Here is a 16,391-nt window from a genome sequence, read left to right on the forward strand (position 1 = left end):
CTAAGTAAATCTGCACAGAATAACTGAAAGATCATGAGCAAAAGGAGTCTGAATATCATATTTCAAGAAATCACAAATTGAGACTGCTTAGACCTAGCAAGACTAAAGTATAAAGTGAAATTATAAAGAATTCACTAGTCACCTCTGAAAAGGAATGCTAAATTGAAAATTACAGAAACATCAGAGCAAAAATTCAGAACTTGTAGGTCAAAGAAAAATGATACAGCAACCGGCTTGGGAAGCAAGGGGGAAGCGGGGAGGGAGTTCAAGAATCACATAAGATTTGAAATTACCATATCAAAGAAACAGAGCTTGGAAGAAGATATTCAAAAGACAGAAGATAGAAGCTTACAACCAGTAGCAACTTTTAAAAATTGAGTATAATCCTTCAGCTGAAGAATGAACCTTCAATGAAATACAAGACTTCTAAGTATTACTGATTAAAAGACAGAAGTAGAAATCTTAAAATAAAAACACAAGAGTCAAGAAATCAAATATATTTGAGCATTTGGAAGGAGTTATACAAGAATAATGTATTTACATTCTAATAGGCAGAAGAGAAATGTGTCAGAATCTTAATGTCATCGGGGATCACAGGAAATTAAATAAGAGTCCTTATAAGTAGTTTTGTTTTATTTGAATCGTTTTAAAAGAAAAAGAGGATAGGAAGAGTCAAAAAAATTACTGTATTAAATGATTGTGAATAATCAATAAGCATTTTTAACCACCCACTATATGCCAAACATTGTGGTAAGTTTTAGGAATATAAAAAGAGCTTACACCCCAAAGAGATACTAAAGAAGGGAAAGGGATGTATGTGCCAAAATGTTTGTGGCAGCCCTGTTTGTAGTGGCTAGAAGCTGGAAAATGAATGGATGCCCATCAATTGGAGAATGGCTGAATAAATTGTGGTATATGAATGTTATGGAATATTATTGTTCTGTAAGAAATGACCAGCAGGATGAATACAGAGAAGCTTGGAGAAACTTACATGGATTGATGCAAAGTGAAATGAGCAGAATCAGGAGATCATTATATACTTCAACAATAATACTGTATGAGGATGTATTCTGATGGAAGTGGATCTCTTCGATAAACAGAGCTAATTCAGTTTCACTTTATCAAGGATGGACAGAAGCAGCTACACCAAAGAAAGAACACTGGGAAATGAATATAAACTGCTTGCATTTTTGTTTTTTTTCCCGGGTTATTTTTACCTTCTGAATCCAATTCTCCCTGTGCAACAAGAGAACTGTTTGGTTCTGCAAACATATATTGTATCTAGGATATACTGTAACCTATTTAACATGTAAAGGACTGCTTGCCATCTGGGGGAGGGGTGGGGACGGGAAAAATCGGAACAGAAGTGAGTGCAAGGGATAATGTTGTAAAAAATTACCCTGGCATGGGTTCTGTCAATAAAAAGTTATTTTAAATAAATAAATAAAGTGACTTTCGGGGGGGGTGGAGGGGGAGGGAGGGGAGGAATATAAAAAGAACAGCTAAAGCAAATTGCATTAAGTATAGAGATTTGGTTGTTGCTAAACACATTCTCACTAAGGATTTGAAAGGCAAAGAAAGGTTTGAAGAGAGTACAAGAAATAAGTTGGAACACTGATAGGCATCCCCTGAATTTTCATTATTTTTGCCACCACTAAAAGAACTGCTATAAAAAGTTTTGTAAGGTCCTTTTCTTTTTTGTTGTTTATATCTTTATGATATATATATATGTGTGTGTGTGTGTGTATGTATATATATATATATATATATATATAACTTAGTCAAATGGGTATGCATGGTTTTATAGCCCTTTGAACATAGTTCCAAATTTCTCTGAAAAATGGTTGGATCAGTTCTCAATTCCACCAATTATGCATTGGTGTCTCAATGTTCTCCACATCTCCTCTCACATTTTTCATTTTCTTCTGTCATGTTCACCAAAATAATAGGTGTGGGGTGGTATCGTAGAGCAGAGGTTATCAAAGTGTGATTCAGAGAATCCTGGGAGTCTCTGAAACCCTTTCAGGGGGTTTACAAATTCAAAATTAATTTCTATTTCTAATATAACCAATATCTATAAACAAAAAAGAAACAGAAACTTTTTGGATAGATCCTCAAAAACTTTTAATTGTGTAAAGATATAAAGAACAAAAGTTTGAAAACCACTTAGAGGTATTTTGAAATGCATTTCTTTAATCAATCGTGATTTAGATAATTTCCCCCCATATGACTATAGATAACTTTCATCTGACAACTGCCTAGTCATATCCTTTGACTATTTATCAATTGGGGAATGGCTCTTTTTCTCATAAATTTGACTTAGCTCACTATATACTTGAGAAATGAGGCCTTGAATTATCAGAGAATGATTCCTAACATCCTATTTCCCCCATTTATCCTATTCCCCTTTCCTCCTTTTATCTTGTCCATCATACATATTTTGCTTCTGACTCCCACCTCCCATAGACTACCTGCCTTTCTTAAAAAATTTTTTTTTCTATTATTAAAGCTTTATATTTTCAAAACATATGCATGGATAATTTTTCAACATTGATCCTTGCAAAACCTGGTGTTCCAAATTTTCCCCTCCTTTCCCCCATCCCCCTTCCCTACTTAGATGGCAAGTAATCCAATATATCTTATACATGTTAAAATATATGTTAAATCCAATATATTTAAACATATTTGAACAATTATCTTGCTGTACAAGAAAGAGCAGATCAAAAAGAAAATGAGTAAGAAAATAAATTGCAAATGAATGAACATCAAAAAAAAAGAAAGAAAGAAAGAAAGAAGTTGGAACAAATTAAAACAATTATCATAGCTGTAAGTATTTACACATGCATGAACATCTACCTACTTTTGGAGTGCCTGAGTTATACCTCCTCTACATACTCCTATCAGTACCTTCCCAAAACTGCCAGTACTCATAACTTGCAGTGACTGAAAGGACATAATAAAAAATGTAGTCATAGCAGAGGAGGTGAGATATAGCAGGACTGAGGAATATGCAATGCAAGCCCTAGAAAAATAATAACTGAGAGAAGTACATAACCTATATTAAAAGAAATTTGATAAGAAGTACAAATAATAGTACCTGGCACTGTGTTATGGAAAAGAACTTTGGTGGCTGTATGATTCAAGAAACTTCAAGTGCTTCATCAATTTCTACCTAAGCCAAATTGCTATTCTTCTATTCAGGTCTGATTAGGGCATGGATTATTCTAACTTCCAAGTATTGAACACTGAAAACTTCCAGCTTTGCCAAGGAAACACCTTAATCTTTTAAGCTTTTGTTATGTTTTTGTTCTACAGGGTATCTCTATATTGTTTTTTTATGTTTATAAAATGGTTTGCAAAACAGCTTATATTTGCATTTATTTTCTGTTTTGTATTCCATTCTTTTGATTGGCAAAATCCAACTCCTCTTTTAAAAATAAACTCTGTTGACAGGGGAAAAAAACTGAATACTAATGAGAAGGACTCAGTCTTACATTGGAAGAGGATAGCAGAATGCACTAGAAAGTAGACTCCAACATGTAATGTTCTTGATTGGTTTTCTGGAGGTCTTAGAGCAGTCTTCATTTCAGTTGAGTAATCACCACAAGAGTAGCCAGGTGTTAAAGTCCAAATGCTGTATTATCTCCTTCACAATATAGTTTCCTTGCTTGGGGTCCAGCTAGCTTTCTTGAGAGCCTTTCAGACCAGCCTTGGTCTCAGTGGGGAGAGAGGAGGACAGGCCAGCCAACATGAGACTGATGAAGATGAAATGAATCTGGCTGAGTTTGTCCCAGCTTATATCCTCTATTCTAATTACATTATCATAGGTGTGAATCTTGTAGAATAGGTGTCAATCTATATTAAGTACTAAGTACATGTACTGAACTAGAGAACTATTAATCATCACACTAAACTAGATAACCCTTATCTCATCAATTCCACTGAGTTAGCGTCTTGTAAGAATCCTCGTTTCAATATAAGAATTCTGGCCCATAATACCGACAATATGTTTTTGCAGAACACATTGAAACACAAAGATTCACATAAAGTTTTGGAATAAGTAACTGAGTCAAAAACTATTTTGCTTTTGCTAAACTCAGAAAATCAAGGAATAAATCAACTCAGACAAGGCTGTTGTAAAATTACATTCCTTTATAATAGCTTTTTATTTCTCAAAATATATGTAAAGATAGTTTTCAACATTCACCCTTACAAAACCTTGTGCTCCATATTTTTCTTTCCCCCCTTCCCCTTTCCTCTAGATAATAAGTAATCCAATATAGATTAAACATGTGCAGTTTTTCTAAACATATTACCACATTTATCATGTTGCCCAAGAAAAATCAGATGGAAAAGGGGGAGGGGAAATGAGAGGGGGGAAAAAAGTAAGCAAACAACAACAAAAGAGATGAAAATACTATATGGTAATCTACATTCTGTCCCCATAGTCCTCTCTCTGGATGCAGATGGCTTTCTCCATCACAAGTCTATTGGAATTGGCCTGATCTACCTCATTGTTGAAAAGAGCTCAGTCTATCACAGTTGATCATCATATAATCATCTTGTTGCTGTGTACAAGTAAATCTAAAGTCTTAAAAGGGATAATCTGGGAAGCTGATCATGTGCACTGCATTTTTACTAATATTGAATATATATATACACTAAATTGTATAATATCTAACTACTGACAGGAAAAGATAAGTGAGTTACAGGGAGAAATAGAGATTGAGGTCCTTCCCCCAACTGTTATAATTCAGACCTAGAAAACATAAAGTAAATAACTTAAGGCATCAAATAGAATTTTAGAAATGTTAGGTATAAAAGATGTTTGGTTATTAATGGGAGTAGAAATGAGATTATAGATTTCTCATCCCATTTATTAAAATTTATATTAAAAAACTCACCAAAAAAAGTAAAAAGAAAAATTAAGCATTTCCTTTAGTGATAACAATGTAATAAAAATTATAGTAAATAAAAGATGGTGAAAGAAAGGATTAAAATTAATTGGTGAGTCAGTAATAATCTTAAAGAACTAGTAGTTCAAAGAATAAATCCTAAAAACTGTAAAATTTTGTTTTTTTTAAAAAAATTACAAGATATGACAACATACCAAACTTTTTAGGATTCATCCAAAGCAATCTTTTAGCAAGAAATTTAAAGGGATAAAACAATGAATTGTGCATACTAGGTAGATAGAACATTTATTATATGTCATTAAATTATATGATATGATTGTGCTCACCGTGGATACAAAAAAGGGGAGGGGAGATTGATCCTTACTCTCAATGAAATTAGACCCTAATAAGGAGAGACAAAACATAAAGGAGAGCTTTATGACATTGAGGTCCAAGATAATGTCCAAGAAGACAGGCAGCTATTCTAGAGGTAGAAAGAGCACTGTGGTGATATAACAGACTAAAATATGAACTGGAAATGGAGAGTGAGCCGCATAGTTGAGCTTTTTCATGATATGGTGATTCTAATCGGGGACTTAACAATCACTAAATTGGGCTCTCAAAGTAACAGAAAATGAAAAAGTTAAAAATTTTTTTTATTATAACTTCATTTACAAGACATATGCATCGGTAATTTTTCAGCATTAACCCTTGCAAAACCTTCTGTTAAATAATTTTTTAAAACCTGATTAAACATCAAAATAAAAATTCTGAAAATAAAGAAGAGCTTAACAAGTTAAAAGCAAAAAAAAAAAATTAATAAAACTAAAAACTGCTTTAAAAAAAGAAGATTTGTTAGTTAATTTGGTATTTCAAAAGAAGAAGAAAATCAAAGTACCAGTATCAAAAATAGAAAAGGAGAAATCACAATATGATGTAAAAATGTTTTAGCACTCTTTTGCTTAGCTGTATGCCAACAGAATTGAAAAGTGAAATGAATTAGTATTTATGAAAACATTAAATAACCTGATTCAGAGAAGAAATCAAATGTTTAAATAACTCAATTTTGGGGTGAAAAAAAATTGAAGAATCCCAAGAAAGGTTTAAAATGTGAAACCAGATAGATTTTCATATGAATTCTATGAAAGATCAATCCCAGAATTACAGACTTTGCAAAAGAAAAAATTGTATCTTACCAAAGTTTCTGTAATGCAAAGATGCTCTTGATATCCAAAAAAAGTTAAAACAGAGGAAGGAAGGAGGGGAGCTTATAGACTAAAACCGTAATGAGTACTGATGCCAAAAATTTAAATAACATATCAGCAATGGTGCTATAGCAACATGTCACAAAGATTATGTACTATGTCAAAATTAGAGTTACTCCAGGAATGCAGGGCTGATGCAGTAATAGGAAAATAAAAATAAAAATAATTGTCCATATTGGTAACAGGAAGAAAAAAAAATCACAATTATAGTCTTAGATATTGGGAAAATAGAAAATTTTTCCAGTAATATTAGTAACACTGCTTTTTTTTTTTTTTTAACTTTTTTTTGGTTATGTTTTAAATTCCAAGATGTATACCTTTTCTCTTCTTCCCTATCCCATACTAGAAGAGGCCACCGTTTAAGATTAGATATATATCTATATAGCCATATCTATATCCATATAGATAGATAGATCTCCCCCACACTTCTTCCTCTTCTTCATAGATCCTTTGTCATTCATTTGAATATTTGTAATATACAAATCAACTCAACTTGTGGCTCTGCTCATTTCACTCTATTATTTCATGTAAACCTTCCTATGTTAATCTAAAAATCAATGAGCTAATAATTTCAAACATAACTTCTTTTTTTCCTGATCAGATAGAATAGGCACATCAAAGTACTGTTGGAACTCAGAATTGGTCTAATCCTTCTAGAGAGCAATCTGAACCTCTGTCCCTAAAGTCACTAAACTGTGTGTTTTTTTTGACCCAGCAAAATCTTTATTAGACGATATTTCAAAGAGGAAACAGGTATTTATTTAAGTACCTAATGTTGTGGAAATCTGTATGGAAGAATTATACATATTTAACATATTGGATTACTTGCTATCTAGGAGAAGGATGTGGGAGGAAAGAAGGGAGAAAAAATTGAAACACGAGGTTTTGCAAGGATAAATGTTGAAAACTATCTTTGCATGCATTTTGAAAACAAAAAACTATTATTATTAAAGTACCTGTTACATGCCAAGAATTGTGCCAAGGATTGTAGATAAAAAGAAAGGCAAAAACACAGCTTGACGTCAAGAAACTGTAATGAAAGAAACAACATACAAATAATTATGGGCAAACAAAATATATGAAGGATTAATCAAATGAAATGGATCCAAATGTGTAGCATCTCTTTATACAGTAGCAAAGAAATGGAAATTTGGGGTTAACTATCAGAAAATGGCTGAGCCAATTATGGTATGTAATTGTAATGAAATGAGCATTAGACATAGCTGGGAAAACTGCTGTAAACTGATGTAGAATTTGATGAGTAGAAATCAAGAGAACAATTTATATATAATAAGTCTTTAGACTATTAAGGACTGGAATAAAGATGAAGCCATGCTATACTTCTTGGCAAAGAATGGTCTTAAGATGCAAAATGAAAAATTTCATTTTGCACATGACCAGTGCTGTATAGTTTATATTGCTTAACTGTTGTGTGTATGTATATCCTTAAATATATTTATGAGAAGGATTTTGTTTTTATGATTTTCTAGTGGGCTTTGGGAAGAATAGAGAGATACATTAGATCCCTGTTAACTGAATAAAATAAGAATATTTTTTAAAAAAAAATTTTTTTTTTTGAAGAACACAAGGGTCAGGATATCTTATTCACTATACATTACCCAAAAATCTGGAACTTTGGAGTCTATCTATTTTATATCCTCAAAACCTGGGATTCCTAAAATTGTTTAAAATATATTTTGATACTTTGTTTATTATTTGTTTGATTATATAATAAGGTACCAGACTCCCAGATGTGACCAAAATACACAAAAGTTTAAGAATTACTTTAAGATCATTCCCAAGTCCCCACTTTAGAAACCATTTATGTCTGATTCCTTTTTAAAAGATTCTTTCTTCAAGTTCCTAATCTTTTTTTAATACAAATCTACCAAAGATAGATTAAATTATTCTAAACATTTTTCCTAACAAAAACTTAAAAGGAACAGCTTCATCCTGCCTTTAAAAATTTCTGAGATCAAAGTGCCCACTTAAAATTTGTAGTATTCCCAAAACAAAAGGGAAAATTCCACAATAAGATAAAATATACTTAGAAAATTCAGGTGATTATTTGATTCTTTAGATAGAACAAATCACATTTTTTGGCAGAGCCTGAAGAATTATTTTCCTAAAACTATTTTACCTTTAATCACTCTGAAGATTTTTCTTTCAATCTAATAAAAGGTCAATCCTAGAAAAACTTTTTTTAATTAAGTTGTTCAAAAAGGCTCCTTCTCCTACTCTGATAATTACCTTAAAAAGTAAGTATTTGGGAGTCCTTGAACTGATCAGGACTCTGCCATAAGAATTATGTAAGAATATTTAATAATTAAGATTAATTGTTTAATTGTTAATATTAAAAGCTGGGTAAGGGTTTTTATTTTAGACTAAAGTGTTGTCATTGTAATATGTAACCTGGTTGTCATTCATCCTTGAAGAGGAAATGACATCGCTATATTAGAATCAAGTTAACATATTCAGCTGTGATTGATCAGACCAATATAAGTTTGGAATAATGCTCTCCCACAGATCAGACACAAATAGTGTCCCTGTGAACATTTGGGGTCGATTCTTTAACTCTGCATCTTGCATTTATTCTGAGCTAATTCAATTCTCCTTTGCATAGAGAGCACAGCACTTTTAATGAGGGCATGCCATGCTGGGCAGTGTCTTCTAATCAATATCATACATTCAGTTCTAAAATTCTTGAGAGCTTCCTTGTATTCGCTTTTTCTGACCACTTTGTAAGTGCTTTCCTTATGCAAGTTTTTGTTAAGTACACTTAACAAATGTACACATTTGGCATTCAAACAATGTGGCCAGCCCCACAGAGTTGTGCTCTCTCTAATAGAATTGGAATGCATAGCTGATTAGTTCAAGAAAGGACCTCAGTCTGGAATCTTAACCTGCCAGGTGATCTTCAGAATTTTCCTAACACAATTCAGATGGAGCAATTCCGTATCCTGGCATAGTACTAGTATACTGAACAGGTTTCACAGGCATAGAACAATTTGGAAAAAAAAGGAAGAAATGGTACTATTTTGCTTCCAAATTCCATTCTTTTATTCCCCAGAACAAACCAATCTGAATTATAATCTTCATTAATTCTAGGATCTCATTTTATACCTACTAATGTATCAAGTTTCTGGATACATTACTTTGGTTGATTGTAAATATGAACTCTTGCATTACTGTGGCATATCAAGTTCAATAATAGCAGCAATAATAATAATATCATTTTTATAGCACTTTTAGGTTTTCAAAGTACTTTACAGATATCTAATCCCCACAGTAACCATGGGAGGTAGACACTATTATTATTTCCCTTTTACAGGTGATAACACTTGAGTTTGAGAAAAGTTAAGTGACTTGCCCAACATCAAAAGCAAGTTTTTCAAACTGGATTTAAACTCAAGGTTTCAGGTCCAGGTCTAGGCTCTATCTACTGCCTCAGCAACTAGATGATTTGTAAATAATAAAACAATCCTATATCAAGAACTATTCAACCCTTGGCATTTCAGCAAAACTCAAGTGCTTTTGTAGCATAGACTGAGAAAGAAAAGGGGCCCCTGGCCAAATAGGATAGCCTTTTTTAATTGTTATTTGATTATTTGTTTACCCTTATGCTAGATATAACTTAAGCTTAGTTGAGTACATTTTCTCACTGAGTCACACTTATTTGTATTTTATTTTAGAGTGCTGTTTGAATTGGTTGACAAATTAGCACATCGAAGGCCTGTGCCCCTGAAAATTAAATATCCTTACTTCACTAAAGAATTCTTTGCATATAAGAATATTCTCAGTTTTGCAAAATCATTTTCAGTGTCATTTACTAGTTAACAAACATTAAGTTCTTACTAAGTTCTTAACCATCTGGAAGTTGTCATTCTAATAGGAGAGACCATATGTAATTGACTAGGTTCCTACAACATATATCCAAAGTAGGTAGAAGATAATTTCCGATGTGGAAGCACTAGCAGTTCTATATACTGAAGAAGGCCTTCTGTAGAAGGTGGGGAATAAGCAAAATTTTGAAGGAAGCCAAGGAACCTGAGAGAGTTAAAGAGGAAGAGCATTTTACTTGTTGCTATAGCCAATGCAAAAGCATGGAGATAGGAGAAGGTATCGTTTACAAGGAATAGCAAGTAACTGAATTGTACTTCTGTGAAGGAAAGCAAAGTATAAGGATGGAAAGATAAGAAGGAATCAGGTTTTGAACAGGTTTAAACACCAGAGTACTTTGTAATTGTTTCTGCAGATAAAACAAAATGAACCACTGCATTTTACTGAGTGCAGAGGGGATATGATCACAGTTCCACTTTAGGAAAATCAATTTTGTAGCTGAGTAAAGGATAGATTGGAGTTGGGAGAGAATTGAGGCAGAGAGACCACAACTTAAAGGCTATTGCAATAGTCCACTTGAGAGAGGATGGGCACCTAAACTAGTACCATAGGTATGTGAGTAGAGAGAAAGGGATAAGTAAGGAAGATTTGAGATTAGAAGTGTCAAGATTTAATAGAGCCATTCAATCTAACTCCTTGCCTTTTTTTCAAACTTTGCCTGGAATGGCCTCTCTGGTGTGACCTCACTTGCTGACTTCACTTTTTGAAATAATATGTTCCAGGCACTATGCTAAGCACTTTAGAAATATGAAATTCAACCCATCCTTTATGACTGAGTTTAAAAGCTTCTTCTTTTATGAAATTCAGTCATTTCATAGCCAAAAATACTTTTTCCTTCCCCTGTAGTTCTGATAGCATTTTGTTTGTATCTATTTGTACTTAACATGATTTTTTTTTTAAATCATTTTCTTCCTATTCAGTTTTCCATTTAATATGTTTGTGGGTTTTGTCATCTTTGTCTTTGACTCTAGTTGGGATCATAAGTTTATAAGAAACCATATTAAAATACAAGACAATATTGAATTAAGTTCAAAATTATGATACTTCAAAGTATAATTAATGTCAGTGGTTCCTCCAATAGTGCAGATTATACTGTGGGTCTCTTGTCTATGTCCTTCTAAAAGTCCTTCAAAGAAGATTTCAGCTCACTAGATGGCCTTCATTTATTTAGATGTTTTGGGTTTTTTTTTTAAAAACATTGCATAGATTTTCAAAAAACACTCATTTTGCTCTCTTTTTCCCCCTGACTGGCACACATCTATTTTTTTATTATATTTTTTTCTAGATGATAATATTTTGTACTATTTCTTGCATTTGACTCACACTCAGTATTTCCTCCCATTGCCCTTTAAATCACCATATAGAAGAAACAGATTTCATTGTGTTGTGTTTAAAATCTGTCAAAAACATTTTATTCCTATTCCAAGCAATTGTTGAGAAAGGTACCAGTTGACCAGTTTTTCATTTTAACAAAGTGGACTTTACTTAAAGCAAATTTTAACTATGATTTACAAACTGGAAAATTTCTGCACAAAATTGAATAAATGAAAAAAGTGCAAAATATGGAGATCTCTGTCATTGTTTTGTATCATTTCTGCTGATTACATGGACATAATCTTGGCAATATGCTCACCAATTTTTCACTTATCAGAAAGCCAGAGAAATGCCATAGTTCTCAAAATATTTAGAAGGCCCTAGGGTACTTAATTTCCCACAGTGCCCCTTTTTGTGTTTTCCTGGCCTAATTGACAGTTAAAAATAGCAACAAAAAGCAGAGAAAAGTATTGTGACACAAGAGATAGAGAGTTGGCCTCAAATCAGGAGGATTGGGATCAGGTCCCACCTTTGACACATAATGGCTATGTGTCTTGGGCAGGTCACTTAACTTCTTAATGCTCTGGCAGAGAAGTCCTAGAATGAGCATTCCACTAAGTTCTACATCCTAATTGATCCACTTATATCATGATTCAACTTTCTATTTGTTTAGACAGGACCACATCTACAATTTAAGGAGAGAATGTAATAATCAAGTGAGCTTTCCCAGAGTACTTTGAACTAGTTAAATAAACCAAGATTAACCTTTTTTTTTAATGGGTTCTGTATCCTATTTGACTATCCATTTAAACTTTGATACATACAATAGTTAGAAAGTAACTGATATTTTAAAAAGCTTTTCCATACTATATCTCTATTGGATTCAGGATTCAGTGAAACATTGCATTTGGATGTCTCTTGGAATAGCCAGAGGAATGGACTATTAGGGCAAAGAGGAATTTTAATAGCTTTAAACTGTAATGTAAAGTCTAGAACTGAAATTCAAAGACTGACATTTCAATTACATATTCTGATCCTGGTTAAAGGTGAGTTTTTGTTTGGTTTAGTTTTAATCGCTAACTTATATATCACAACCTAGCAGTTTCCAAGGGCCTATGAAAAGGAAGGAAGCATTTTTAATGTATTATTTGTTCCACTGTGCTTAGTTCTAGGAGTACAGATACTAACCAAAATAAAGATGATTTTGCCTTCTTGGCTCTTACACTCTAATAGGGGAAAACTACATATAAAACGTAGCTGAAAAGTTATTATGGACTAGGATGGGAATGAAAGTTACCAGGTTTTGAAATCCAGAAAATTTAGAATGGTACTGAGAGAGGGGAATAAAGACATGCAGACCAAAGAGCCTTTATAAAATAGAAGCTTCAAGAGAAGCCCACTAATGGGAAATGGAGGCAGGCCTTGCAGAGAGATATTCTATAGTTAATATGCCAGAAGGATTATAGAATATTCCAGGATGAGAAACTCCTGGGTACCAAGGAAAGTTTCAAAATAAGGCAGAAGTAAAAGTATTGATTTTGAAGTCTAAAAGATCAGAAACAAATTTAAGAGGGGAAAGGAAAAGATGAAAAACTCCCATTCATAAAGGGAGCAACAAGCCAATGAGGATGTTTTGATAGATCCCATTACTATCTCGGCTCCAAATAATGTATAATCACCTGTAACTGGTTTAAAATTGGGATGTGCTACTCAGCACTCTTAATTGGCAGCAGTTGGTTCCTGCCCCTACCCCATCCCCATGGTGGATTGAAGGTTTGTCTCATAAAACTTAATAGAATTACTATAAGCTCATAGGCAGAACATAAATATGTATTCTAAAGGAATCACACTTCATAGCAAGTTCCTTTGTTTCCAATTAAAATAGTACTTAGTTATTTTTAAAATAACATCAATACTTAGAAAAAAAATTTAAGTCAATTCCAGAAGGCATTGGTATTAATTTACAGCTATGACATAATACATGACATCTATTTTTAAATAGTCATCTTTTGTATTCAACAAAATCATACAAAGTCTTTTCAAAAAACTTCCAACCTTTTCCCCCCACTCTTCTACATCTTTTATGTCTGCCTTTAATTCATGTGACAAACTGTATTCCCCTTATTTAAACCAAGTATCAGTGGTACACGTTTAAGACTTATGAAAAGGAACAGTTAATGCTTACTATATGATGAGTTGTGCTTTTATAATTTCCACTTCTGCCTTGTATTTATTATGTTTTTTTCATGGTGCCTGAACTGAATCAACTTCCTCTTTAGCTCAACATGGCTTATACTCTATAAAACTTATGATATAATTTTGCTACTCCCTCTTTAGAGCGGAAACTGCCAGCTTTCCAAACTCACTTTGTTTCTTCATGAGCCAGTTTTTAAATGTTTTATTTTTACCCAAGTGTGAATCCAACTTTTCCTGCCTATTAGATGATACATTCTACAATTCCCTTTTTTTCTAATTCCCTTTTTACAAATTCAAATGATTCCAACTAAATCTATAGATACATTGTTTCAGTTTATTAACTAGCTCACTTCAACCAAATTCAGACAGGTCATTGTTGACAAATATATGAATATTGACAGGAAAAAATACTCATCAGACACAAGATAAACAGCATCTTCTGCTATCTTGTAATGTTTTATAGATGAATCTTGTGGCACTGAAAATACGCTTCTTTGTATGTACTTATTCATATACACATCTTACATCTTAACAAATTATAGTCTCTGAGGACATTCCTCTACATCTTTTTATCTTTGTCTCTCTTTCTCACTCTCCCCAATAAAGACATAGCTTCTATAAGAGTGCTTTGCACTCTTATATTAAACTCTCAATGAATATTTGAAAATCATGGGCAAAGATATGGAAGATATGGAATAAATAAAGCATTGTAGAGAGGGCAGTAAAAATGCCAGCATAACAAAATAGTTGTTGGAGAATATAAGAAATACACTTGCATTGACATAGGGCAGAGCCAAATTATGGAGGGCCTTAAATACTAAATGGAGTTTAGATTTGATGCCATTGAAATTAGAGAACTATTATAAGTCTAGTGCAGATGAATGATGTGATACATTAATAGTGTTTATGAATATTTTTTAGCAGTAATACACAGAATATTTTAAAGAGAAAGGCCAGAGTCAAAGAAATCAATTAGATTGTTGTATTGTAATTCAGATTGAGGTACTGAGGAAAAGGGATTAGGATGTCTAAGATATATAGATTTAGATATTTTAAGGCTCTAACGTACTTTAAGACTAATTGGAAGTCAAAGATTACCTCATGGTTTATTGCTCCCAGGCGCTGTCTTAAATTCTTGCTCTCTTCTCTATTCTTAGGTCTGTCAATGGAGTCTACCGGATTGGACTCTATGCCCTGAAAGATATGCCAGCTGGTACTGAACTAACCTATGACTACAATTTTCATTCCTTTAATGTTGAGAAACAGGTAATAGATCCCAAACAAGGACTTACTTTTGGTTTTGTTGTCTAGTGTTTATCCGATAAACTGTTAACTAACATTGTCCATAGAACTCATAAAATATTTGGGCAGTATTTGCTTGTCATTTTACCTATTATCTGACATAATTAAGCAATTGAATCTCTCTTCTTCATAAAGAACCCTAAGAAAAAATGTTGTTTAATCTGCTTTAGTTGCTCATTTGTCTTGACAATCAAAAAGTTTTACTAAAGTTCAATTTCTCTCCTTTTTGCTTTGATACTAATATTTTTCTTCCTTCAGTAGAGAGAGAGAGAAAAATGATTACTTTCTCTCATTAAAATCCTTTGTTAATATGAATTAACTGTGGGATGACCATCCCCCAGGAGTTTCTTTGGTAGACTTAAGATACAAGTTAAGTATTCTCTGCTTTTCCCTCAAAGCAACTTTGCAAGTGTGGTTTTGACAAATGCCGGGGTATCATTGGAGGCAAGAGCCAACGCATGAATGGACTCACCAGCAAAAGCAGCCAACCTGTGACCACACACAGACGTCCAGGACGGTCAAAAGAGAAGAGAAAATCCAAGCACAAGTTGAAGAAAAGGGTGAATATTGATCCTAATGGCTTCCCTAAAGAGCTGCCTAAAGCCGTTGTTGGAATGAGGGGAGGGCACCAATATGCAGCTTAAAAGAAGTTTCTGTTTTATTAGAAAATATTTTCTTGTTTCTCATGTTTTCTCCCCAAGTCTAACTCATGATTTTTTTTTTAATCCAGAGAGGCCATCTTTCTGAGGAGCCTAATGAAAATGTCAGTACCCCAACCAGAATGACCCCCCAACTGCAAATGAAGCCAATGTCCAACCGTGAAAGGTAGCTTGCCATATTTGGTTTTATACTTTTTTGTGCTCAGGAATTTGTTTTCTATAGTTTATATATATATATCATTTAACATTATTATTAAGCATTATTAATAGGTGCTTATTTCTTTTCCTAATGATACATAACAACAAAACAAAACATAAAAGCAAAACAGAAAGTGCTTGGACAGCTGGAGAATTGCATATTTATAAGTAATTTCCAAGATCATATATTTTAATTCCTACTTAAAACATTAATTTCTTCCACAACACCCCTTAAAAACTGGATATCTAGGATTTTCTTAAAGGTTCCTCAGTGACAGAGAATACACTCCTCCTAAGGCAACCTATTTATTTCATTTCTGAGTACCTGTAATTTTTTCACTAAAATTTTATTAAGTGCCTACTATGTGCTAACCACTGGGAATACAAAAAGGCCCTCAAGCTCACCGTTTCATGAGAGAGACTCTAAGCAAACAAATATGTACAGATCAGCTATACAATGAATAAATAGAAAGTCATTAATGAAGGGAAGACACTATGTTAAGAAATTGGGAAAGTCTTTCTGTAGCAGTTGGGATTTTTGTTGGGACTTGAAAGACAAGAGAGCCAGTAAGCCGAAGTGAGAAGGGAATTCAGGGAATGAAGATAGCCAGAGAAAATTTTGTCCAGAGCCAAGAGGTGAACTCTCTTATTTGAAGAACAGT

At 33.1% G+C, this 16,391-nt stretch overlaps 1 protein-coding gene across 2 annotated transcripts in view; it reads left to right on the forward strand.

The window, feature by feature from the left end:
* The window catches only part of ASH1L (ASH1 like histone lysine methyltransferase), a 216,688-nt gene that overhangs the window by 181,513 nt on the left and 18,784 nt on the right, over positions 1-16,391 (forward strand). For both annotated transcript variants that reach the window (XM_051993845.1, XM_051993846.1), the window contains 3 exons: positions 14,728-14,836; positions 15,271-15,432; positions 15,603-15,697. In XM_051993845.1, coding sequence (XP_051849805.1) covers positions 14,728-14,836; positions 15,271-15,432; positions 15,603-15,697 — 366 coding nt within the window. The remainder of the gene's footprint in view (positions 1-14,727; positions 14,837-15,270; positions 15,433-15,602; positions 15,698-16,391) is intronic.

This window comes from Antechinus flavipes, chromosome 4 (assembly GCF_016432865.1).
Source record: "Antechinus flavipes isolate AdamAnt ecotype Samford, QLD, Australia chromosome 4, AdamAnt_v2, whole genome shotgun sequence".
Taxonomy (NCBI): Eukaryota; Metazoa; Chordata; class Mammalia; order Dasyuromorphia; family Dasyuridae; genus Antechinus; species Antechinus flavipes.